Genomic DNA, 25343 nt, shown 5'->3' on the forward strand with positions numbered 1-25343 from the left:
CTTAATTCAATCCTTTCCTGTATTTTCAGGAAAAACACGGGATCGATCAACTTCTCCTCACACCTCCACAACTGGTCTTCCATTCCAAGTATGGGTAGGTAATTACTTTTCAGGGTATTTCAGCAAGAATTCAATAAAAACGAAGCGTTAACCTTTACACTTTATTTTAATATCCAGCCTAATTGCTTCATGACTCTTACATCTGAAGTACTGGAAAAATGAAACACTAAACAAAACAGGATGAAACCTTACTTTTCCTTCTGGTGGATTAAAGCAATGCACAAGAGGCCAGAACTGCCCCCTAATTTCAGATGCCAATTTGTAAAGTTCAGTTTTTCCAGAGCATACATCAGGAGATAAAAACTCATATACTGAAAACAGTTTCTACTGATCCAAAAGCAAGTCCATGCATTTACACAAATCAGCCATGGTTAAGCACCACAGAATAAAGAACAGTGACTGATCTTAACTGAACTGTAAACATCTCAATTACCATTAAGATGGTAACCATCCCCATTACATCTCAATTACCATTTGCAGCTCCTTAGCAAAAGCAGGATTCAACTGCAATTCTTCAAGGCAGCATACTTAACATTGACATCTGTTTTTCTTTTGATATCCTTTAGTCAGTAAACACATCAGCTTCTCCAACAACTCAAGCATAGATTATAGAAACACCAGGGGTCCTTCCTACACAGCTCCAATTCATCACTAAAATTTTCCTCCTGAAGAGAGGTAGACATTAACCTAACTGAGGCAATGCTCTTGGGGGTGGGAGGAAGAAGGAAAAAAATTAAGCATAACAGAAGATTTAAAAAAAACAAAAAAAATCAAAATTAATCCACTAGGAGATTAAATTTAAACCTGCACAGGCAAACAACTCTGGCATTCACTAGCATTTTTATTTTTTGACTTTAAGCTTTTAAAAATAGGTTTTGGTATAGCTTTCTACATAATCTGCCAACAAATTTTGGATTTATCTTAAAGGTTCTGTTCAATACACATCTTCTACATACACAACTCATGAATGTAGCTGGTGACATCCCAAATCACTAAGCAAGTTTATTTGTTCTTTTCAGAAGACTGGAGAACTTTTCAGCCCAGGAGCTCTGAGTCTCCTAACAGTATGCAACACCTCAAGAAGCTACATGTTGAGGCTATGACTTAAAAACCAAAAGAAGCCTGCTGAGCAGAAAGGATTACGGTTTGTTTAAAGCGTGGAAGCCACTAAACTAAACAAACATCTTTTTGGGGGTAAACTAATTCTAAAGAACACATAGTTTACATGTATAATTTTTTTATCCCATGTTAATACAGATTATTTGTGTTTCTACTTGTCTTTAAGGAGGAGGAACAAGCAGTACAGCTGCTCCTGAGCTCAGAAGGATTCAATACAAGTCTCCTAAAATAGCCACTAACATGCTCTAAGGGCTGTTTAATCATGAGGGAAATTGCTTTGTTTTAACATAAGCAATCTTCCTATAATAAAGTAACATGTTTTGATGTTTAAAAAAACTAAATAGTGTATCTCAGTAGGACAGTAGCTTTTTAAATATATCTCTAGGCTACAGCTCATGCTTGATGTTACCACTTACGGTCATTTATTCTAGATTCCAAGAAGGTAAGACCCAGCATCTATATCACGTAGAAAACTTAGATCTAATAGGGAGAGATAACATAGGTTTTACTTTTCTAATGTAAAAAAAAAAAGTTAAGCCTTTCAGCTTACAGAATGTTTCTGAGGTTTATTTTTCTGCTTTATTCTAGTGTTTTTTTTTGTTGAAACAAATTTCTTGACTTCACTGAAGTGTAAAGCATGAATTTCTTCTGCATGTCACCATTTGTATTTGAGCCGAAAACATTAGCTGTCCTCCAAACTAGGAAAAAAAATAAATCAGATGTGAAGTTCACAAAATGCACATTAGAAACACAAACCTACTTCCCAGAGATCAGTAAGATAAAAGGTGGGGGCCTAATGACAACTTGGTAACAAAATTTAACCCTCCCATGTTTATTCCCAATAAAATAATATCAAGCAAGATCTTGTTTTGACTTTTGTGATAATACAACTGTGTACATGAACACAGACTTATTAAAATCAACACTTGCTCTTTCACTTCAATTCTGATTGGGGAAAAGCCAACCCAGCAGTTACACATACACACATAAAAGACACGAGGACATCCCTTCATCATTATACATTTGGAGTGATACTTTCCCAATAAAAGGGCAGAAATGTTCTGTGGAGAAAACTCTAGAACACCAAATTATTCGCATCCCTCTGCCAAGTAGCTGGGAATATCTGACTACAGGTTGAGCTACCCTGTTTACGGGCTATACCTTTCCAAAATTTCCTTCTATACTACACGTGTTTTTGATGTAAACCTTTAATTCCTCAGTTTTAGAGGGAAGACTCAGTTTCACACCATGATGTACAACTAGCTTTAAGAAACCAACATGCAAATATTTTCTTTTGCAAAGGAACATTTATGCATACATCCGAAACAGACATTTACATCTCCCTGAGTTTATATATAACTACTCTTAATCTAAACTTAAAGATAGAAACTGATGAGGCATGAGATGAAAAAGCAGAACTTTCAAGTTTTACTGCACTAACAAGGCTCATTTCATTTGGGATAATAAAAAATGCCAAACCCAGTGGCTCAGATAAATTCTTCCCATGTAAGAAAATTCCTGAAAAGATATGATGTGAAGGTAAGAAAGAAGTAAAGTACTGATATGGAAAGCCATAGAGTTGTATGGCTAACAATTGGGTTTGTTTTCCAATGAGACCAAAGTTTGACAAAAAAAAACCACACATAATGGAAGCGATATTACTCGCTTTTCTCAGAAGAAAAAATACATCACTTGAAATCTGGATTGTTTTCAACATTATTCCAATTAAACATGGTTAGATTTGTGCATGGAACCCAAGTGATATTTGCTCATTTCATTTCTCTCTATCCAATTGGAAGTTGTGATCTAACCTTTTTCAACTAATTGTATTGACCAACCCTACAAACTTACAACAAGTTCTGAAATCAACAGTTTACAGCTTATGCTTTCACATAAGGAATGAAATCTGTCCTCTAACCCTGAACACACTTTGCCAAACCCAATGGCCGAAATTTCGTCCTTCTGTATCAAGCACCTCTACCTTATTTGTGTTGGAAACCTAAAAAAAAATGCCACACTTCTCTTCAGAAAAGTTAGAGGTAAGTAAGATTAACACATTCTGTGTCTGTCAGCAGTAACACAGCTTGGTTTCCTACACACATGCATTTATTAGCTAACATTTTTCTCACAGTTGATGCTCTTGCCAAATTTATTCTCATATGCCTTAATACAATTTTAAAAGCCTAAGTAGACGAAAGGAATTAATTCAGTCTATACACTTCAGTGTATAGTTAATAGTCACGATGGATTATACACCATTATTAAATCTACTATTAAACTTAAAGGATTTCTTAAACCTACCCAATAAAAAGCAGAGTACTGGTTTATAGTATTACCACTTACTTTGGACATTTAACAAAAGATGCACCTAATACCAATTTCTGAAGAAAATCAAAAGTGTAGATGTGGGCAGCAAAGGAGAAACACTAAAGAGTAGAGGGACACCTCAGATACAAAGTTCTGCTGGAAAACAGGGCAGAGGAAAACAGCATACTATTTAGAAAGGAAAGAGTTACAAAATTAAAGAAAAGTAGAAAAGTTAAAGAGAAGCAAGGGAAGTAAAGTCCAAGACTTCAGTGTTGTGGCTGAAATGTATGAAGAAAGTTGGTAAATATTCTTCCAGCCTTATCTCAATTATGTCAAGTCAGTCACTACAACAATCCAAAAAGCAACAACACACTGTCAAGCAGAGAATAACCACAACAATGAAACCATCTGGTTTGAATACTGAACCAAGCTGGTCTATAAAAATGTTTGATAGACAAATTTCCATACCAATACCAAAGATAGAACCAGGAGTCTCAGTTCTTCTATTTCACCGTACTCCTCACTTGCATTATTTCATTATTAATCACAGTTGGTATTATTCACACAGCATTCTTGACTCTAGTGTTGATGTACTAGGGGTCAAAGGCCTAAAGTGATCTCCTAGTCTGATCCCCTGCCCAATATAACCCCTACATCCGGGTATCAATAGGTAGCAGTATATTCAGGCAGCAGACAAGTGTTCTTATCCTACATTAATCTTTATGAAACTTTTGATTCTTTCCATTTGGATTTATCTTAAGGAAAAGATACTTTAAATCCCTAGAACACACAGCTTTTCCAGATTAAGTGGTATTCATTAGTGTATCATATACAGAAAAGCATGTTTGCTTTGAATGGGCTTCTATCAACTACACCATCAAATTACACCTCAGAGCTACGTTTGGCAGAAGCGTGTAGCACTTCATTCCAGTACAGTGAGCTCTCCAAACTGTTCCTGGCTGTATGCCTAGCAATAAATCCAGGTACATCTATGAAAGGGCAGAAAAACAGTGGATTACTAACTTCAATGTAGACGCAGTTTGTTTTTTATTAACTTTATCAGAAATTCTTATGCAACTTGTTTGAGATGAATACTCAGAAAATATATCAACAACAGATGCTGTTTATCAATAAAATCCAGCCATTCTTTCCAAATCAAGTTTAAGATTGTGAGAAGTAGATGCACAAACACCACCAGCCTAAGACGTTTAAATAACTCACTCCCACAGCAATGCAAAGCATTTTGAAAGAACCACTACTTCTGGTTTCTTTGGGAGGTCTGAGAGAATTTAACCAAGGTCAAATTTTGTGAGCGCTATTCCCAAGGGAAAACAAACAAAGAAACCAAACAAAAGATAAAGTTTATTTTGCCCTTTTTTTTTTTTTTAGTATGTGCTCTAATGCTGCAGCATGCATTTTTGTCAAGGGAAATTCAAAATACTTATGCAGCCCCACAGACTAAGTGGAATATCTGCTATTCTGTGCATGATACACTGAAGGAGCACACTTCCACCAAGTAACAGGCAGACTCTTACCAGTAGTATTCAGGGCTTTTGGCAAGCAGCTACACTGCTCTCAGCAGCCACTGCTACAAGCTGGACAAAACCTTGGTTTTTTTTTGTTTTGTTTTTTTTTTTACCCCGCCCTCCTATGGAAGGACAAAATATCAGGAAAGATCATAGTTATTGTGGTCAGAAGCCTTCTAATGAAAGCCCTCATGCTATGTATAAATACCACAGAGGAAACAAAACAGGCAAGACAAAATCCCATACACAATGTACTAACATTGCATTTCACTTTGGTCATTAGTGATGGACTAATTAGTAGATGCACGATTCATCTGTGCGCCATTTCATTGGCAAGTGGCAGACCTGCAGACTGCAGAGTTTCATTTCAGCCTTGTGCATCACTCCTAATGCTGTTCTCATCTTTAAACGTTGAAGGGTTACATCTCAGCCCTACTGGGACTTAAGATCCAAAAAGCCTCAGAGGTACTTCTGTAAGACCCAGCATTTACTTCATTGCACACAGAAGCAATAATAGAAACGTTAATGTTAGTACCTCCCAATATTTGGCTTTCTAAGCACAATTTTCTTCTATTTCATTCTTGATCCAAATGCTGGGTACATTCTAGCACACTGCCAGTTGACATCAAAAAAAAAAAATCAGAGAACCCCACATGCAGAAGAACCCTATCTGATGGCTAATCTGCTTAGTTTGATCCAGTTACAGGAGGGTCCTGCTGAACACATGAATAGCTCACACACACCACTAGATTACATTAACACTGCACATTTTTCATTCACTACCATTTCTAAACTCTTCAGCTTGATTTTTCCCATGGAAAACTGTTTGGTTTAGTAGTTTCAGCGTGGACTGATAATCCAGAAGACAGACCAGAAGCCGCAGCCTGTGTAACTGCATTAATTCCACACACAGAAAACCCATCAGCCAAACCCCATCAGAAGCATGGAAAAGCTGTACAACACAAGTAATGACTCCAGATCACTGAAACTTGACGCAACGTAAGTGTAGTAGGAAAAAGGATATTTTGGTAACAGCTGGCATGATCATTGGCTGCAAAGCACTAATCTCAAATAACATTTTTTGCTTTCGAGAAGATATTATCTAGTGATTAGAAGCAGATACATGTAGCATCTATGTACAAATACACGCAGACTGAGAAGCTGAACAGGTTTCCATTTGCCATATAAAATCCAAGATTCTAATCCAAGCTCACACAAACCTATTTTGCTTGTTTATAGGGATGTATTGTAGGCCACAAAATATGGAACAGGATGAGCTGTTACTTCAATGGCAATATGCAATGTACAGAAAGAAAAGTTATTACATGCAATTTTATTTCCAAAAGGTATGTAACTCAAGTACTTAAGTAAGTAAATAAATCTGTCAAATTACAGCAAGCTGTAAAAGCAAGCGGCAACGTAAAGGGTGCATCTTTTACAGTTAAAGGACTGGAGGAGAACACAACTTCAGAGCAGCTGAAGTTTCACAAAACATCACCGTGCCATATACAGCATTACATTGGTTCTTTAAATGTTTACAGACAGCAATCCAGAAGTAGCACACATCTCACAGAAGCCAGACATAGGAGAGCACCAAGGTGATATTTTCAAAACATCAGACATTTAACCGAACTTTTAGACATCTACACATCATCTATCTACCCATCAATCCACTAAATAACCTGTAGGAGTAGCTAAGTAAAAATAAGCACCTGTTTTAAGACATCTTCCATTTCATTTTTTGTTATACATCAACCACGTTTAATGAATTTAAGTACAAAATTTTCAAATGCTGTTTGTCTGCATTTTAATGAACTGTAATTCCTTTTCAAATGCACAAGTTATCATCGTTTAAGAAATGAGTCAACCACCACTTCCTGGCATAATAATAAGATAAAAATGAAACTGCTAAGTTCTACCTGCTGAAGGAACACATGTACAGGTTCATAAAGCACCCTGCTTAGTAAGAGATTAAAGGCCATACCCATTACTAAACACGTTTTAGCAATTATATAAGCAAGAATGTACTTTAGTTACTTCCCTGAAGACTTAAATGTAAAATCACTAACTATAATTTCACTTAATTCATATCTGAAAAACGGGAACAAATTCACTGACTGAAAAAGGGAAAAGCATATCCGTATCAGTCTTTTGGTTACCCAGTGTACATCTGTAACCACTTTGTTTCAGAAAGCTATAATAAGCAACCCACAGAAATTCAAAAATTTATATAAAATAATTAAATAAACCATTCAGCAGGAGGTAGAACCAGAGAATTTCTAAGAATCTGATCCAACCAATATCCTTTAATCTTATGAAAATCTGAAGCAAGTTTATTCTGCAATTCACCCACTACACGTAAATAATTTCTTAATTTTCTCAAATAGCTTCTATATAAACACACATCTGATATATATTTACGTCACATGCCTTTAAAAACACTCTCAAAAGATGAAGACAACTCAGTAGTGGGAAATACTGAATAAAAAGTTAAAACATTTTCTTTGATTAACAGTAACCACAGGTAAGACTACAGATGAAAGCAACTTAAGATATAGCCATTACAGAACATTTTTTCCTCCCTTCTAAATCAAGAACTTGTTAGAACAAAAGAACAGTCCCAAAACAAACCAGTAGAAACAAAGGACAACAGGAAAAAGTTGTTCAGACAGATCACGAAGAGATAAACTCAAAGTAATTACTGTCTTGATGCTAGACATGATCGCATAAATATTAAGTAATGCTAAAAAAGAAAAATGGTGGTTTTCTGCTTTCAGGAAAAAAAAAACAGAATTTCTTACAATCATAAAGGAAATGTTCCCTATTCTATTGGTAATGGGAAGCTTATGATAAGCAAGTGTTATTAGTTATTTGATGTCATCAGGTCTGGAGAACCTGAGCCCAGATGGTTTCTCAAAAGACACCTTGAAGCCTACGGGCAGGTAATAGTTGGGTGCTTTCAATGAAAAAGACTAGCAACTTCACAATAACCAATACCTAAACAAAGTTCAAAGGGGAATCTATTCAAAGGGCAATCTAAATATACTGATGTGAATGACAGCAAAGCTTCCCTGCTTAGGCTGCTACAGATTATGTATTTGTGACATTACCATTAGATGGTTTCAGTTTGTTCTTCCCTGTTATTTCACTCTTTAAAAGACCAAGCAAAGTATTTGGCAATATACCCCAATCAACCAAGCATTGATGCTTTCAGACTACAGATGACTGAATGATGTTGCCATGTTCTGTAAAATAGGGTATATTATTCCTCCTCTGCATATCAGTAAAGAACCTTAACAGTTTTAAGCTGTAATAAACTAATATGAAATTTAATTTTGTGCTGAGGAAAGCATACAGTCAAAGCAGTAAAATACATAAAGCAGACTTTTTATTAGTTAAACTACTCCTAGTAAACAGAGTCAAAGACCGATAATTTTAAACAAGGTGTAATAAAAACATGTGCTAAGTGTTTAGCTCAGAGTTAGCACTAAACTAGCAACCTGGATTTTTTTCTTAAAGCTACCACAAAACTCTTACTAGCAATAACAGAAAGTCAGAAAGTATTCCTACATGAAGGGTTTTGTTTGAAGTGAAGGCATCCGAATAGGTCTGAGGTAACCATAAACCAGTCAAATTTGATCAGTAATCAATACACAGAAGGACTCCAACATCACTTTTTTCCCCCCATAAAGTAATTGTATTGATTACAGTTTGCTCTTCAGCCAGTGTGAGAATAAAAGAACCATCGGTCTTACCTCCTTGGCTGAAGGCTTGAAGTCTCTTAAGACACAAGAGTCACTATACTTAGACAGCCTAAGCAGCAAGGACAATAACTTAGCTACAATTTCATAGGAATATTTATGTCTTTATGCAAAACCATTTTATGAAGCATTTGTATCCTTAGCTAACAAGATCTAGATTTTCTGAAAGGTATTTCGCTCAACAAACAATCCCTAAAGACAGACTGAGGTAGTTAGCAAACCCGTATCACTCTGTAAACTTATTTACATCTTCCTATCTTCCATGACACAGACACATGGAGAGCTTTCCAGTTAAGGCAGTCAATCTGACTAACCAAGAAAAGAGACTGAAACATTACAAGTGATAAACAAAAACTACTGAACTCCAGTAAAATTTTTAAAGAGCCCTTATTAATCTATATTAATACTAGCTACTACAAGTAACTTCAGTCCTCATATTGCACCAAGCAAAGCAATAGTTACAGAGAGTTGGAGGAAGCTACACTCCTCTCTCTGAGGCAGGAAGGCAAGCGTGTTCTCATAATGAGGACCAAAAAAAAAATAATCTCAAAGTAAACAGCATTGTATAGCCAACTTGAACAATAGCAAAGCTAAGGAAAACCAAACCCCTAGGAGAATTCAGTTTCGTAATCAGACCATCATAAGAAAGCACAATTCAAGACACAGCATTGTAAGTTGTAAGGGTTTTTCGTTTTTTTTTGATACCACCTCTACAGAGTTCATCCACCTGCTAGAGGCCCTCTAAGAGGCAACACTCACTTCAAACAAGCAGTTTTATGTTCTCGGTTTTCTAACCTGAACAATCTTTTAAACAAAAATAGTCTCAATTTTATTGTTAGCTTTTGAAGTAGTACACAAATTGAAAATTTTGACTGATACAATGGAGCAGGTCTGATGCAATCGCAAATAGTAACTGTTAAACCAGAGCTATATTTTACAAAGACCACCAGTAACAAATCTGTAACACCTCTCTATATATTTCATAACAGTTGTTTGAATTTAACACATTTCTGTAGATCTTCCAGGAGGGGATGATGGAAATGCTTTGTCAGTTTTACTGGGCAAGAATAGAGAAACAGAAAGACATTTAAATAGAGTTGTAACTTAAATTCATTAACAAAGAGAGGCAAGGTTACTTCTGGCAGGCCATTTACTTACCTCCACTTGCTGATTCTTGCTCTTCCCCTTCAGGAAACGTAGCCTGGCTTGGTAAGCTATTCCTAGAACGAGTGACTGACTCTAAGTGTGAAGCCCTTCCCAGCAGAGATAGCTCATCTAGCACCTCTCCCTCTTTGGCTTCCAAATCAGATTTTGAAGTGGTTAACTGTTTTATGTTACCTGGTGCCATTAGACTATTTGGGTCATTTAAGCAAGCTACAGTACCACTGTCCAGGCTTAATACTCTGGCACGATTCTTGGCACTGTTTGTGCTAGAAGTCCGACGTGTAGATCGCTTTTTGCTAATTCCTTCAGAGCTTACGTGGGCTTTGTGAATATTTTCAGCGTCTGTGCCCCCACGTTCTTTAGCAACGTATTTGGTCTTTAGAGCACTGTACTTTCCCTCAGGAGACTGGCATGAATGGGATGTGGTGCTGGAAGAGCTATCACTGCTGAACTGGTGAGCTGACTGCATACTTGATGTCCTGCTTAAGTCACTTTGATCACTGGAGTCCTCATCATGACAAAACACAGCACTGTGGGGTTTAGTACCAGATACACCTCGGAAGGAAACATATTCCCTGTGCCGACTTGAATCAAAACTACTAGCCCGTTTTTTTCCTGTCCGTCTCCGGCTGGACTTGTGGGTAGAGGCCGTTCGATGTATTAAGCTAGAAGACTTTGGTCGAACATCTCCTTCTTTTTGCTTCCCACTAGTTTCTTTACAAGCTCTTGAGTCTACTAGCACAGCTAGTTTCTCACTCTGCTCATCTCTTTGTTCGGCAGCCTTCCCAGGTGTCCTGTCAGCTTGTGTAGTCAGTTCATTGGCATGTGGGTTCTTATTGGCCTCTTCTGAAGCAGAGGCACTAAGACCTTTCTGACCGTGCAGCTCATCAGATCCATTAGAACCCTTTACCTCTTGAACACCGCTGTTAGAGCTCACTTCCACAGCAGTCCTTTCGCTACTAGTCCTTTTGTCAGTAGTAGAACTACTGTCATCCTCTGAGTCAACACCACAGTCCTTTTTCTTACCATCCTTTTTTTCTTCTCTGGGAGACTCTTCCTCGTGCTCCGACAGCACACTTTCTATGTGTGTTGAGCTAGTATGTTCACTTTTATAGCTACTGATGGTACTGTTAGTGTCACGATCAGTCCCACTGCAGTAGCTTTCTGTTGAACCACTGCTTCTAGTACTCAGGCTTCTCAGACTGTCCACGCTTTTGTCTGCTTTCAACGATTTACCCTTCCCACTCTTAGCCAGTGGTTGAGGGCTGCTACTTTTCAGGATGTCATCTAACTGAAAAACTCCTGAAATACAAGAGTTCTCAGCCAAGGACTCTCTGGATCCAGAAGGGGGCTTGGAAGTTTCTAACTCACTGACGGGATCTAGTCCTCGTCTTTGTTGATAGAGAGGGAAGTCATTCAATGAAGCATCTGGAAAAGCGACAGCAGAGCTAGAAGTCCTTGGTACGCCTCGTGGCCTGTGATCCTTTCTATAGGAGTGAGAATGCAGAGTTATAAGCGAAGCTACTTCTGTATCACATGCACTAGTTTTAGACTGGTCCACAAGCTGGTTGTTCGAGAGGCACACTTTATCACTGTTGTCTCTTGGCAAATCCTGTCCAGAGGACAGTGAAGGCTGGATGGAGACAAACGAGTCATTCGACACGAGACGAAAAAGCTTCCGATCAGTTGCCAAATCTGTTGGAGTATACATTCAGAAATATTCATGTGTAACTTAAATGAACATTCTACAATTTATTTTACAACTGCTTGTTCATATCAGACAAAGTAAATTGAAAAATCCCTTTGCAAGTACTACACATTACATAACCATATACATATATGGTACACCTGGGCAAACCTGACAAGTGACTAAATTTAAGAACCCATAACACCTGCTTAATCTCAACAGCTACTAAAAGACAAATTCTGATTAGTTACCTACTACTTCTCTTGTTTATGTGCCTCAGACCTTGTTTTTATGTATCCTGGAGTTATTGTTTTTTGTCATTTAAGTTACAAGAGGCTCTAAACCTTGCATTTTGTTTCACCTCCTACATGCAGTGAACTGTTTGTTTCACAAACATTAACGATTAAATAAAATAATCCCCATCAACTCTGAAGTCAAAAAAAACCCCCAAAAGAAAACCACCTTTCTTAACAGATACCAAGTAAGCTCACAATTCATAAAGTTCATCTGGACTATAACAAAACTCTAGGGAGTCACTGAGATTGCTCTGAACAGTGATGAATTCTAGTTTTGAAAAGAACAAGTATTGGCTGCTCTTTCAAAACTGATATCCTACTTCTAATGCTGGCTCTATTAAAGCAAATCCAGAGTATTTGCTGTCAGTTCTTGCTCAGAATCATTGTTTCCGTTATCCATCACAATATGTCTCCTGTTTAAGTGTCCACCTGGAGGGAGTGTCAAGTCAGGCTGTGTTTTCCTTTTTAATACTGGTACCAAAGAAAGATCTGGAGGTCAGGTTAATTTACTATAATTCTTAAACTTTTTCATAGAGTGTACTACCACATGTGTAACTTGAAAGACTTTGCAAACAGTTCCATTACTGAGCTAAAAGAAGCTACCTATTATAATAGCACTGCCACCTGTAATATTTTATCTTAAACATACTTTCTGCACTGGATCACACAGACATCACTGGATACGCCTAAGGAACCTAGCAGTCCAACTAGGCTGGCCAAAAATGAACTACAGTATTTCCAGAGTTAACTTCCTGCTAATCAACAGGTACTTGAAAATCAGCAAACAAAAGATTTCCCTATGGCTTTATGCTCTATTTTAGTATGAGTAGACATTTTCCTGGCAATAAAGCTAAATAGAAAATGAGGTCTGAAACAAAACTGGACAACTAAAGAATGCAAGCTAGCAGTTTTCTTACAGATCAGGAGAACACAATTACTAACTCTGTTAGCTTGCATATTAGAAGCAGTCTAGAGCGCCAGCAACAGAACTCTGTGCAGGCTTATTTGCTTCACTGAAAAAGCATATCTTATTTGAAAAATATCCTTCGGCTGTACTGGAAAGCAAAGCAATTAGTCTACAGTGAAGTCCATGAATCCCAGGCCACTTTCAGTAAGAGAGAGAGGCGAGTGACACATAAGATAGCTATCTTTCATCAGAAAGGAGACAAAATATTTATCATCTCCTAGAAAATGCCAGAACAAGAAACTTGTAGCCGAAGAATAAAGTTTGAAGGATTTAAGCTATGTATCCCAGGAACCAAAAGTAATTAAGAGAAGAAACAGAGCGCTTCAAGATAGTCTCTTAGATTCTATCAAGAAATTGCATGAATATATTTAGCATGTTAAGCTAAGGGTCATTTGTAACAAAACACCACGCTTAATATGCAGGAAGAAGAAATTTTACCTTGTTCTTCACTCCCTTCTTTACATAGGCTAGAACTCTGTCCAAGACTTAAACTGATATCATCAGAGGTCTTGGCAGTGTCAGTATCTCCTGTAAATTTTAAGAAAGAAGAGTACTAGTGCTCAAAATATTGACACACACATCTACATGCACTGCAAGTTCCTCACCTGTCAGCTTTTTACCTTTACATCTTCACGTGAAGGTAAATGACAGTAGTTACGAGTCACAAGATCTCATCTTATAGAGGTAAATATCACATACGTATTTTTTTTTTTTTTGTGTATAAAAATTGTTTCCATTCAGCTACTTGAACTCCAATGGAAAGACTGGAAAAGCATCTTAAAACCCAATGGAAATAAGTACTTTTTCTTTAAACATTTATCTGTTTGAATACTCCTTTTTGCATTGTCGGCAATAAAAATGAGGGGTAGAATGTAATGAAATTTGTAAAGATAAAAAAGTAAAGGAAAAAAAATCAGGAAGGTGGGAAAAAACACATCTTGTTTTCTTTTGTCTTATTATCAGCTTAGCAAGTTTACAAAAGAGCAACTTTCCATGTCAGAAACAATTCATCTTTTCCTCTCAGAGGAGTTCATAATGTCTGTCCTGGACAATACTTTTGCTTGATGCCAAGTAATCAGAAATAATCAAGTCATTGAAACCTCAATACCAGAAGGATCACTGGTTAAACAGAACTCAAAACTGTAGGAAGAACTCCACTTAAATCACCCCCTTGGCTCAGCATTTACGAGAAAAATAAGACTTTGCTGGGAAAACAGCACATATCCTAGGATATTCTCTCGTAGTGTTTTAGGCACGTTATTTCTAGCTTCTGGGTAGATTTCTTCCACTTATTAAACGCTGTACTTACCTCCCCAAAAGAGTTTTGAGGGTAAACAAGGTAGTCAGTATTTGGAAACAAAGTAAACAACATTATTGGTTTGAAATGCTACCGCAAAGCAATTTTAAGTAGCAGCCAAAAGTCTCACCTTTGATTGTTGCTGCTGTTCCCAGACGAGAGAACCCAGATCCAACCTAGAAACAGGGAATTACGTAGAAAGCTGTAAACTTACAGGAATTACCCAACTGTTTCCTATTATGCATGCATTTGTCTATACACCTAAGGGAGATTTTCGAAGGCACAAAAGTTTCCACCAATAGCACAGCATTGCAGGGTTGTTTCTGCCTCAGGATGTTTCCGCTGCAAACAGACATGGCAAGACATCTAATTATGCATCCAGCTACCTCACCATTACTTTGTTTTATGACGAACTTGCTTAGGGATTTTACTATGTTGATTTTAAAAACCACAATTTGTAATCTGGGAGTTTTTCTTGAAAATACCCTGTGTGGGAAAAAAAATTACTAGTGTGGTGATACACTAATAACTGCTGTTATGAAGCTGAACGTTCGATGCAGTATCCACGGTTGCCTAAAACACTCAAGGGAAATATCACCTGAATATAAAACTTCTGTTCAAATTAGTAAATACCATCTATTCAGAATACTAAACATTAGTAAATTAGATCATTTTAACCTAATAATTTTTCTGGTATCTTGTTTCTCCCTCTTGTTCTTGAAATTGCAATTTTTTCTTTTGAAAGCAGTTTGAGTACACAGACTACAGTCACTTCAAGGCAAGTAAACTGCTTAGTGAAAGACTGCAGTATTTCTTGAATTATTCTTAGATACTAGTTACCACCACATTTTAACTTTTATCATCTGATTTTTAGCCGTGTTCAAAGGCCAATCAGCAGGCATATATCTCCTTATTTAAACACTAACTAGCCATTTAGGATTACAATTTGCCTTTCTACATACCTGCTATAATCTCTAGCAAGTATTTTGCAGGGCAATACAGAGAACTTCATCTCTCTTTTAATAGTATTTCCAGTATCACCTCTCTCAAAGAGCTTTGATTGGCATGAAAAACAGCATAACTGTCAGATAATTAAATCACTCAGAAAGCAGATAAGCAAAGGGCATTCAACGGCAGGCAATGAACCCCTGAGAAATTCAAAATAATAAGTGGCAATTCAACTTGATTGTATACTTTTTAGGATGCTGTTTTTCAGAAGTCCTTAATTCAAGCGACTCAGGGGAAAAAAAAGCATATATCTAGTTCTGCCTTAAATTTGCTGTACTTAGAGAAATCTGAGCACGTGTGCAGATTTTATTCAGCCATACTACAGCAGAACAGCTTTGCTATGTGTAATACAGTAGAGCAGCAGAAGCTTGTTTAATTCATTTTCTTTACTACACTGTCACGCACATTTTTAGTTAGTCATTTTGCCATATTTCAACTTTTTTCCCCTTCAGTAATATGCCTTGCCTTCAGATGCTACAGATGAATGCAATGCGTCAGCACATGAAAGTTGAACAGAACTCAGCTGCTTAGTGTTCACATACCCTTTTAGTGCTGCAAATTCAGTCACAGGGGACTAGCAAGCACTAATTTTTATCAGTAGCTTTAACTGTGTTCTAGCATCAGCATTAAAGCACACAGCAAAGAACATGGATCTTCTCAATACACTTTAACATCAAAACTGTTGAGCGTTGAAAAAGCTATTCCAAACAAAGCCCAGCCAAAGAAACATGAACCTCAGCCTACTCATCTCATCCCACATGGACCATCATCTCCTATTCCTTTGAACACTACAGAACACTCACTTCAAGTGAGAAAAATCTCTTAGAGCCTACCTATGCTGCATAACAAAGCCTTATGCAGCTAAAACATCAACATCAGCATAACACTACACTATATACTGCTTGAGCACAGAGCTAATTAGATGGACTCAATGTTGTAATACCAAGCCAAGGATTTCCACTTTATCCAAAAATAGCTTCTATATCTTTAATAGAACACTGCACTGCTCACTGTCAACATAATGGTACTGTCTGGCCAGTCAAATCAACTCATCCTCTTGAGGAGTTGGTAGAAGAAAGATGCCACAACTGGCTAAACATCACAAGCCAAATAAAAGGAACAGCACAGGAAGCACTGTACAAGTCAAACGCATACATCTAGTGGACATAATAAGGAAACAGATCAGCCTCCCCAGTGAAACTGAAGACAAATAGAGCATAATGAAGCTGCATTGCAACCTAAAAAGGCCAAGTTCCAGCCCTTCCATCTGGTATACAGCAGCCCCTATTTATTGCTTTCTACCTGACCCTGAGTTATCAAAATAGTGAAGATTTTGCTAGGGCTATCAAAAAACTAGCAGTTTTAGTCTTTCTATTTCCACCAATATATCTTGCTTCATGCTCTATCAAATCAACGTTTTTAAATTGCAGAGTCTGAACTGCCAGGAATAATGACTTTCAAAAAGCAATTTAGCATGGCAAGAGATAATCAATAGTGGAAACATTCTAAGACTTAAGAGAAGCCTCCTCAGAAACCAGTGCAACTGAAGTTTGCCAATAAAGTATCTAAATGACAGATCAAACAGAAGTAAGGGAGGGAAAACAAAGAACACACGGATGAAGTTACAGTCTGAGCTATGCAGCAACTCACTGATACCAAAACGATGACAGGATCCCATGACAGCAGGTCTTGGTATTTATATCTGACCATGCTCTGAGTCATTTTGATCTACTAAATCAGAAGAAAGCTAACAGAGCAAAAAGAATACTTTCTGCTATGTTGCCACATAAAATCCAGCTGTTCCTAGAACAAACACGAAATGGGAATGAGCAAGAACTATGCAGCTAGGAGAATGGAGTGCCATCCCAATAAGGCAGTTAAGAAATACAGAAAGGTAGAGTTGCTGATCCTAGTACAATCAAAAAAGAAAGTAAAACTAAATTAGAAAAATATCAGCAAAGATTACACTACAGGTTGCAAAGCCAGCAGTACTAAAGCAACAACTGCAAGAGCATTAATCCTTACCTGGTTGTTTGGATCTATTCCAGCATAAGAATTGCGCGAGCTACAGCCAACAGGAGGAGTGGCTTCTCGTATGAACTCTGACATCTCAATCCCTCCACCAGGGTCACTGAGAGAAAGATTAAAAATAATTAACCTACCAGTTAAACATAGAAAAAGTCTGTCTACACTGAGTAACAATTCAAAGCTTTTTTTTTTTTAAAAAAAAAAAACTTTTCAAAAGTCAGGAGCTCAAATAAATCCCAGTTCCTTAGGTAAATACTGCCAATGTGATACAGAAACCTCCAGGAGAGCTGGAACACCTCATTTCCTAGTACAGAAACTGCTTGCTTTCATGCAGCTTCACTGTCACTGGCGAGCACAAAAGTGTGAAGAATTAGGAACTCATAGGTATTTGGAAATGCTGGCGTATGAAATTCTCTCTCTGTCTACACACAGACACACGTAACTTTTGGATCATCTATCCAAAAGTGAATATCCAGAAGTCAGAAAGAGTCCTAAATAACACTTTTAAAAAGCAGGGGAAAGACTCAAATTGAAGGGATTTGCCATTACCCAGATCAAAAAGTTTACCTTAGACTGGACCTAGGAGCAAAAGTAAGGATGGGTTAACCAAGTAGCCACACACTATCAGTGAAAGTTATTGGAAAGGCACAAAGATAGAGGGCCTAAGGGCACAAGCCACTTCTTCCTACCAGGAAAAATTCTCCTTCAGAAAGTTGGCATGCCCTACCAACCAAGGAGCATTTTAAGTTGCAGTACATATATTATATTGTCCCAGTGATTTAACCATTTCAAGATTAATGAATATTGATTTTAAAGTATCTTCTAGACCAACATCCCCAAATTATAATTCACCATAATTCAGTTTGTTTTGTAAATACCTGCCTTTGACAAGAGCAAACTGGGCCTGTGACAAGTCCACTCCAGCATTGTGCTGGAGAAATAATCCGTGTCTAATCCTTTTCAATTTGGAAAAATGAAGCTAAAGATGTAACCCTGTGTTACCTCTGGAGAATGGGAAACAAACAGGAAGCACAGCAGGCCTTACTTAATATACAGCTCGTCTCATAGATGTAATAAATCCGACATGTAATAACTTTTTTTAACGCAAGAACATCAAGCTAGGATATTATAAACAATGTCAGTATACTAAAGGACCTGAAACACAATTTATACCATAGTATGATATTTCAAGCTGTTATAATCTCAGAGAGAAGAGCACAATGTTGGCGCACAACCCTGGAAACCATTCCAGATCATACAGAGGCCACTCAATACCTAACTCTACAACCTGAATGTTCCTGCATCAAAGGGATAAAAATAATGTCTGAAGTTAGGAATATATTACATTAGTAAAAAATAAGCCAGCTTAAGAGACAACCAGCCATGAGTCAGCAGAACAATATGGTCCTGGTCCAACTCCAGCAAATCAAAAAAAATTACCATTTTGGTACAGCTCAGCAGCATGACATAAGCATGCTCTTATTCCTGGTTGTTTACCAAGCCCTTTCTGACCTAATCTTATCAATAATGCTAAAGGAGAATCAGGTAAAAAAAACAAGATTTAGAATTCAGCTTCTTTAATTTCTGTCAGCTGTAGCCAAACAGAGTATGCCTTAAGTAAATATTTTAAGAACTTTTAAGGGCATAATAAAAAGTTTAGTTTTAACTAAAACCTTCTTACTTAATGTGTAAGTTCAGCATATGTTATGATCTCTACAGAAATAACATATAATGCCTTTCACAAAAAGATGAAGTTTCTTCCTCATTTGAATAATTTATTCAGAAACACTCCAAATGAATAAAGGTCATCCTCTGAAATAGCAAAATAAGGCAACATGAATCAGCTTTCATGCACAGAACTAGGGAGGATAGTTAGGGGTGAGGGAAGGAGGCAATTCTGTTTAAGAGTGAACCACCAGATATCAGCATAAGCAACAATACAACGCAAGAGGAGTCTACGCACAGCTGCTGTGTTCTGTGACAGCACACAGAAACTAAAGGATTAACAAAAGTTAGTAACAAACAAAACAAAAATGTCTGCAGGAACAAGCAGGAAGTACAGATTTCCAGGATTGACTATTGTACGCACAGAAGATTCCAAATGCCATTGTAGCCCACATCCTTAAGAGACAATTTCACTGCCAGCATAGTTGTTATTTGTTCCTGCTATCAAGTCCTATAACCAATTTCTAACAGTTTGCTAACTTCATACCTTAGAGCAAATGGTTGCTTGCAAACTGAAAAGAATAGCAAAGAAACAGAAGTGAAGTTACTACACAAACTGAGAAGAGCGAATAAATTATGTCCAGCTACCTGCAACCAAGACTGCTACAGAAGAGGCATCCAAAGCCTGCATGTTTACTATATGCAGCTATTTTATTAGTGTGTCAAACTGAAAGCCTTAAGAAGCTGCCAGCCTAAATCAATTCAGTTTAATACCTGACTTAGGCTGATTAGCTAAAGAATCTGATGCTCAGACTACAACTTTCAGAGAGAATTTAGAACGAACAATTTTGATCTCAGAACAAAGCAGAGGAAGGGCTTCATTCTTTTCTTTTGAACACTTTCCTGTGCCCATAGAGCTCCTTTCCTTCCATCCTGCAGACCCATGAAATCATACTTGAAATACATATGATTTAGGACGATACTGCCTTTAAGAAAGTATTCTCCATCATCTTCCGGAAAGCTGGGTGAGGGGAGTTAAAAACCCTCACTGTTAAAAATATCCTCCTCACCTTACTGTTTTCTGCAGGCACTTAGATAGCCCCATAATGGGCCCAGTTAAAGACTGAGATGGACCAGACTTGACTAGAAAAATGAGGCCAGGCTAAAGGTAAAGTTGCTATTATATGAGAAGAATCACAGCATGTACTGAATATGCTAGATCACAACAATTTCAAGTATCAAGAGACTTTTTCTTTAAAGCTTGAAGTAGTAATTTTAAACTTGAAAAAAGCAAAACAACTCCAAGATCAAGAAGAGCTCTGCCAGGCACAGAAAACTGCAAGGAGATAAAAATAGCAGAGATATAAGCAAGAGTTATACAGATTATAATTTTTATTTTTTATTTTTTCCTTGCTCTACTTGTTTAAGCAGTGTATGCAACGTCAAGGCAATGAATTAAGAAACCACATGCTCCAGCTGCCAGTTTTCTTATAGAGAAGTACACGTGAAATTCAGCTCTCCCACACTGGCTGATGTCAAGGACAGCAATGTCTCCAAGTTAATGCTTTCTTTATCCTGCTGTAAGTCATAGTAGTCACTGACACAAGAAGCCCAAATGCAAGACTACAAGTTAAATGTTTTAAGACATCTGTTTGGGTCCACTGATGCTATCTAACAGATTACACTTACACTGTTTCTTCTATGCAAGATTAGGAGCCTGTATTCCCAATATTTGTTTGCTTTAATAAAACCTCACACAAGCTGAAGTATAATTAACACCACCCTGTCAAGTAAGTATGAAGTCAACAATCGCACTAGAAGTTACAGAACCAAGACAACAACTCAGTCCTATCTTTGAAACACACAACCTTCTTTCAGAGATATTAACTAGAGAATTTCAAATTCGTAAGGAGTATGAGTATGAGAAAGGGTAAAGAATCACCTCTTAAGAAACAGCAAGTTGTTCTTTGCTTAACTAAGCTAAAGGGTTTTTTTTTGAAAAATTAGAAACCCTCCTGAGTTTGATCCTATTCAGACACCAACGTGAACAGATGATAAACAAGCAGTCCACGTAAGCCTACAAAAGACAGCACACCATTTTTGTCAGATACCTGAAAGCACTATTTCACAGGTAAGTGAAACTTCAGAAAGAAAAAAGAGCAGTTCTTAGAAGCTAAACAGAATCCTCAACACATTTCTTGCACAGAAACTAGTCTATCACTTAATTCTTCAAAAATATCAATAGGAATATCTGAAGTGGTCCCTAGGAGGGTCTGTGTGGGGTGAAAAATCTAGTACATCTTTGCAGACTGTATTACCTGTCTCCCTTATACCCTTCCTATGCTAGTAAAGCAGAATTAAAAAAAACAACACAACAACAAAACCCTATACATAGTTTCTTCAAAAAAGTTTTTCCCATTACCGTTCTGATTTAACTTAATAGTAAGGTAATAGCTCAACATTCAAAACTCACCCTATATCTCCTCTACTGGTTTGAATGTTACCCCAGTGTTCTTGTGAGCTTCCAGGCAAAAGATTAGTATATACTGCACATCCCACTTACCAAAAAGTAACTCCGTAATTTCTGCATTGACCTTGTTCCCAGTTCTAGTTAAGAGACCTGAAAGTGGGAACAAGGATCATATAAAGTTAATGAAACTTTAGTTGGCAAGCAGGACACACAGAAAACTAACCTCTACGTCTGAGCTCACAAATGCTTTAGTGTAGTAACTTGGCCCACAATCACTGCTCCTCAGAAAAAAAACAGAGATTCTGAAATATCCAAAACGTAATTCACAATAGTAGTACAAAAAAGTCCTTTGCCAAGTCCTGGCAACTGTTTTGGAAGCAAAACCTACATGGCTTATAAAAAAAATCCAAGGATCACATCTAAAACACACATTAGCAAGGTTACATTCACACAGAACAGACCACTAGTTTACTTCCATGAATTTTATTAAGCAGAATCAACATTAGTATACATTTAGGCAAGCATTCTGCCAAAACAACTTAATTCAGCTTTAGTAGGGTGTATGGTAACCTCAATGGAGTCACAATTGAAGTCAGCAGGTTCAGTTACCAAACACACAATGGAAAAAGGGTCAGGTTATAAAAGATTGATACAGTAAGTTACTGTATACCAGCTTTAAAGGAATCGAAGACATGGTTTTTGCAAGCAATACTAAACTGAGAGCAGATACAGAAGAACTTAAGACCCATCCCTAGAGAAGCTATCCACATGCACAGTGAAATCCTCTCCTTTCTATGCTGAAGATTTTAAAGAACACTACACGAACACTTCCTTTCATTAAGCCTCCTAATACACGGGATAAGAGGCTTCTTTTAATTACGTTTCCTTATAGCATAGCGCCTCTATTTAAAAGTTTCATGGTTTTGAGGTGTGTTGGTGTTTTTTTTTTTTTTAATTAAGAAATACAACTCTTTTAAGAGTCAGGACAGTCTATCAAATCCCTCACTCTGAAAACAATTCATAGCTACTAGTACCTGAAACTTGAAGAAAGGAGAAAGGTCTTTAAGAAGCTAAGAATTCAAGATTGATTTATTTCATATAGTCTAACTCTTAGGATGCCCTCAACTAACTTCAGCCAAGCAGAGGCCTGGATAACAGAGCTCACAACACATCCGGAGTCTGATCAGACTGGTTAGGTTGCCCTTGCTGATGAGTCATCTTTTGCTCTTCACGTAGACTGGTCAGAGGAGCGAAGCCTCTTTTTTAATGCTGGCAACAGCAAAGATCTGTTGAAAGGAATCACCTCCTATTGACAGTACTTCAGAATCATCACCTTCATTACTGAGCTGAGCAATTCCAGAATTTCTAAGTAGAGAGGACAGTGTTCTCCTGAAGAAAGCCTACAACTGGAATCAAGCATTGTATCTGATCTTGCTTTTGTAAAACTAAGTAAACTAAATCCAGATCAGACATTAATTTTGGTGATAAAATGATTAACATGTAGTCTTTGACAGCACAATTTTTAAAAACAAGTCTACTGTTGAAATAAGATTACTTGTTCTGGTTGTGTTCATTAAGTATTTAGCAACCTAATCAGCACATATTTTCCATGCTGTTGTTTCAATGCTTCCAACGTTTTCAATACTGTTCTAGAACTCCTCTGGGGGAAGAACCAGGAAATTAACATGAAGCCATCATTTCAAACCCAATACGTAAAAAAGTCTGGTTTTTAAGATTGCACTTAAGCACTGAGGAATATAGATGCAGACCTCTGTGGTTCTGAAAGCCTGTTTATTTTAATCACCATTCCAGTTACACACCTGATGAAAGTGTAACTGTTTATCATTTCCAGCAGTACACAAGCATTGGCAGACACCTTACCTGGGCCCATTGCTGTCTTTCCTCTTGGCCGAAACATTGCTTTGTTCTGTTTTTGCACCTCTGTCCATACGCTCAGTGGCATTCCTCTCCACAATTTCTCCCTCATCCAGTGCCCTGTGCAAGCGGTAATTCACCATCTTCAAAACGATAAAGAGTGCTGCTATTACCGGGCAGTAGACAGCTACTATCATCATGGAAGAAGGAAGGGCCTTTCAAAAGAAGAGCAGAAGAGTTAGTGAATATGAGGTCAAATGACCATACGAATACATACAGCTACCTAGAGTTTAACAGTTTCCTTCATCCGGAAGATACTGAACTTACTAAAAATTAAAAGTTAAAAAGCCATACACACACTATAAAGTCAAACCCTGCATGGAGATTATTAGAAGTCCAGCAAGATTTTAAAAAACACCGGACTACAAGATACCAAAGCACCACGGTAGCTTGCTAAGTAGACCAACCACTCATGTTTGAGAGCCAAATTTAAGTCTCATTCTCCTTCTCCCGAGACTATTGGAGCATGGGACCAAGACTAGGAGATCTAGAGCCAGCATGATTTTTATGTCACCATATTTTCAATTACTTTTTATGAGTAAGTAAGACGGAGATTTTAAGCAGCTTCAAGACTAAGCTAAGCACAGAGTGAGACTTTGTTTTAGGGCTAGCACATAACATCAATTCCATTTTTTGGAGAAAAAAAGAAGTGAGTGACAACATGGTGGATGGGAGTTAATTGCTCAACTACCCAAACTAGATGTTTTGACTTAGCTTGTCAGCTTCCAACAGCTACTCTTGCATGACGAGATATGGATCAGTAACTTTCCCCTACCTGCATACAAAAGAGGTCTGTTTACATTCATGGCTCATGCTTTGAGGCAGAAGCCCACATCAGCCTGCAAGACCACACGCTACAAGGCACATTTGTACTAGACCATTACATGCCCAAGGAAAGGCAGCCAATGCAGATCTTCTGAAGAGAACTTTTCAGCTGTGTCAGAGGTGGCCAAAAGCCATATAAATAACCTCAGTCCTAAATTCAACTTAGGAAATTCCACTTAAAATTAAGACTTCTCATATAGCTTTTGCTGAGACCCACAAGGCTTTTACAGATCAGTCACTTCAGCAGCAGATACTAAGCGCAGCCTGAGAGCTGTCTGAAAAGCGTTCAGAATACTAGTCAAACTCCGGTTTTCACTTCAAGGCTTTTACCTTTTATTTGTATTTATACTTTTGCCACTTCATTTGCCCAGTCACTAAAAGAAATGAATTTTAATTCTCAGACACCACCCACAAACACACCATTTTCCTCACAAAGGCAACACGAGGCTGGGTACTCAAATATTCTGCTACATCACTGTCCTTTACCCTGCTGCTAGTACAGTTTCATATCACATTCTGAACATTAAGTCTATACACAGACAAATGACAATAGGAATTGAACGGCGTTTGTTACCCAGCACGAACATGAACTCAGCAGACGAGAAGAATGAGTAAACTGCCTTTTTAGACTCCTATTCTAAGGTTAAGTCCAGCTCGTTTCATATCTCTCTTCACCCTCCCTATATAACCCTCAGCAACTGAGGGGCCTTTATGGTGATCAAAGGTCCACTCACATCCTGCAGAAAGGGAACATGACCAGAATGTAAGACAGAAAGCCCTCTACATCTTGCACCTTGAGCCAGTTTTAGTCACTTTTAACAGGTATGTGATTAAAACATTAGTATTTCTACATATTCAAGAGAATGTCCTGAAAGAACTGGAAGTAATTTGAGCTGGGAGTTTAGCAAAAACACTGTTTGACAAGATTTCTAAATACAAAACACTGTAGTAACAAAAGGGATAAAGGAATAAATATTTCTAAATACTGCATCAACTGTTGACTTCAGAACAAAACCAATCCCTAATCTGGCCACTGACTTTCTGGCAGGAAGCAAAACCAATCAATCAACACAACATTTCTCAAACCAAGCAAGTATAAATAATTGAGTCTAGAATCTATCAGGAAGGAGGTTACTTATTACGATTTCTTTTCTTAAAGAGATCAAGTTTAACTCACATCCCATCCTCTAAAACAAGTCAACATCTAATACAGCATTTGAAAGGGGAC

The 25343-nt window shown here is 37.5% G+C and overlaps 1 protein-coding gene across 11 annotated transcripts in view; it reads right to left on the minus strand.

Moving 5' to 3' along the window:
* PCNX1 (pecanex 1) overlaps window positions 1-25343 on the minus strand; it is a 90391-nt gene that overhangs the window by 55072 nt on the left and 9976 nt on the right. For 9 of the 11 annotated variants that reach the window (XR_005820463.1, XM_040559444.1, XM_040559450.1 and 6 more), the window contains exons 2-6: window positions 23237-23445; window positions 17218-17323; window positions 14315-14360; window positions 13326-13415; window positions 9932-11632 (exon numbers count right to left, since the gene is read on the minus strand). Coding sequence is in view for 10 of the 11 variants with exons in the window: in XM_040559444.1 (XP_040415378.1) it covers window positions 9932-11632; window positions 13326-13415; window positions 14315-14360; window positions 17218-17323; window positions 23237-23445 (2152 nt within the window). In the remaining variant the exon portion in view is untranslated. Of the gene's footprint in view, window positions 1-9931; window positions 11633-13325; window positions 13416-14314; window positions 14361-17217; window positions 17324-21448; window positions 21506-23236; window positions 23446-25343 lie in introns of those variants that run through there. The other 2 variants (XM_040559449.1, XM_040559443.1) reach the window with 2 other exon arrangements.

The sequence above is a fragment of the Cygnus olor genome, chromosome 5 (genome assembly GCF_009769625.2).
Source record: "Cygnus olor isolate bCygOlo1 chromosome 5, bCygOlo1.pri.v2, whole genome shotgun sequence".
Taxonomy (NCBI): domain Eukaryota; kingdom Metazoa; phylum Chordata; class Aves; order Anseriformes; family Anatidae; genus Cygnus; species Cygnus olor.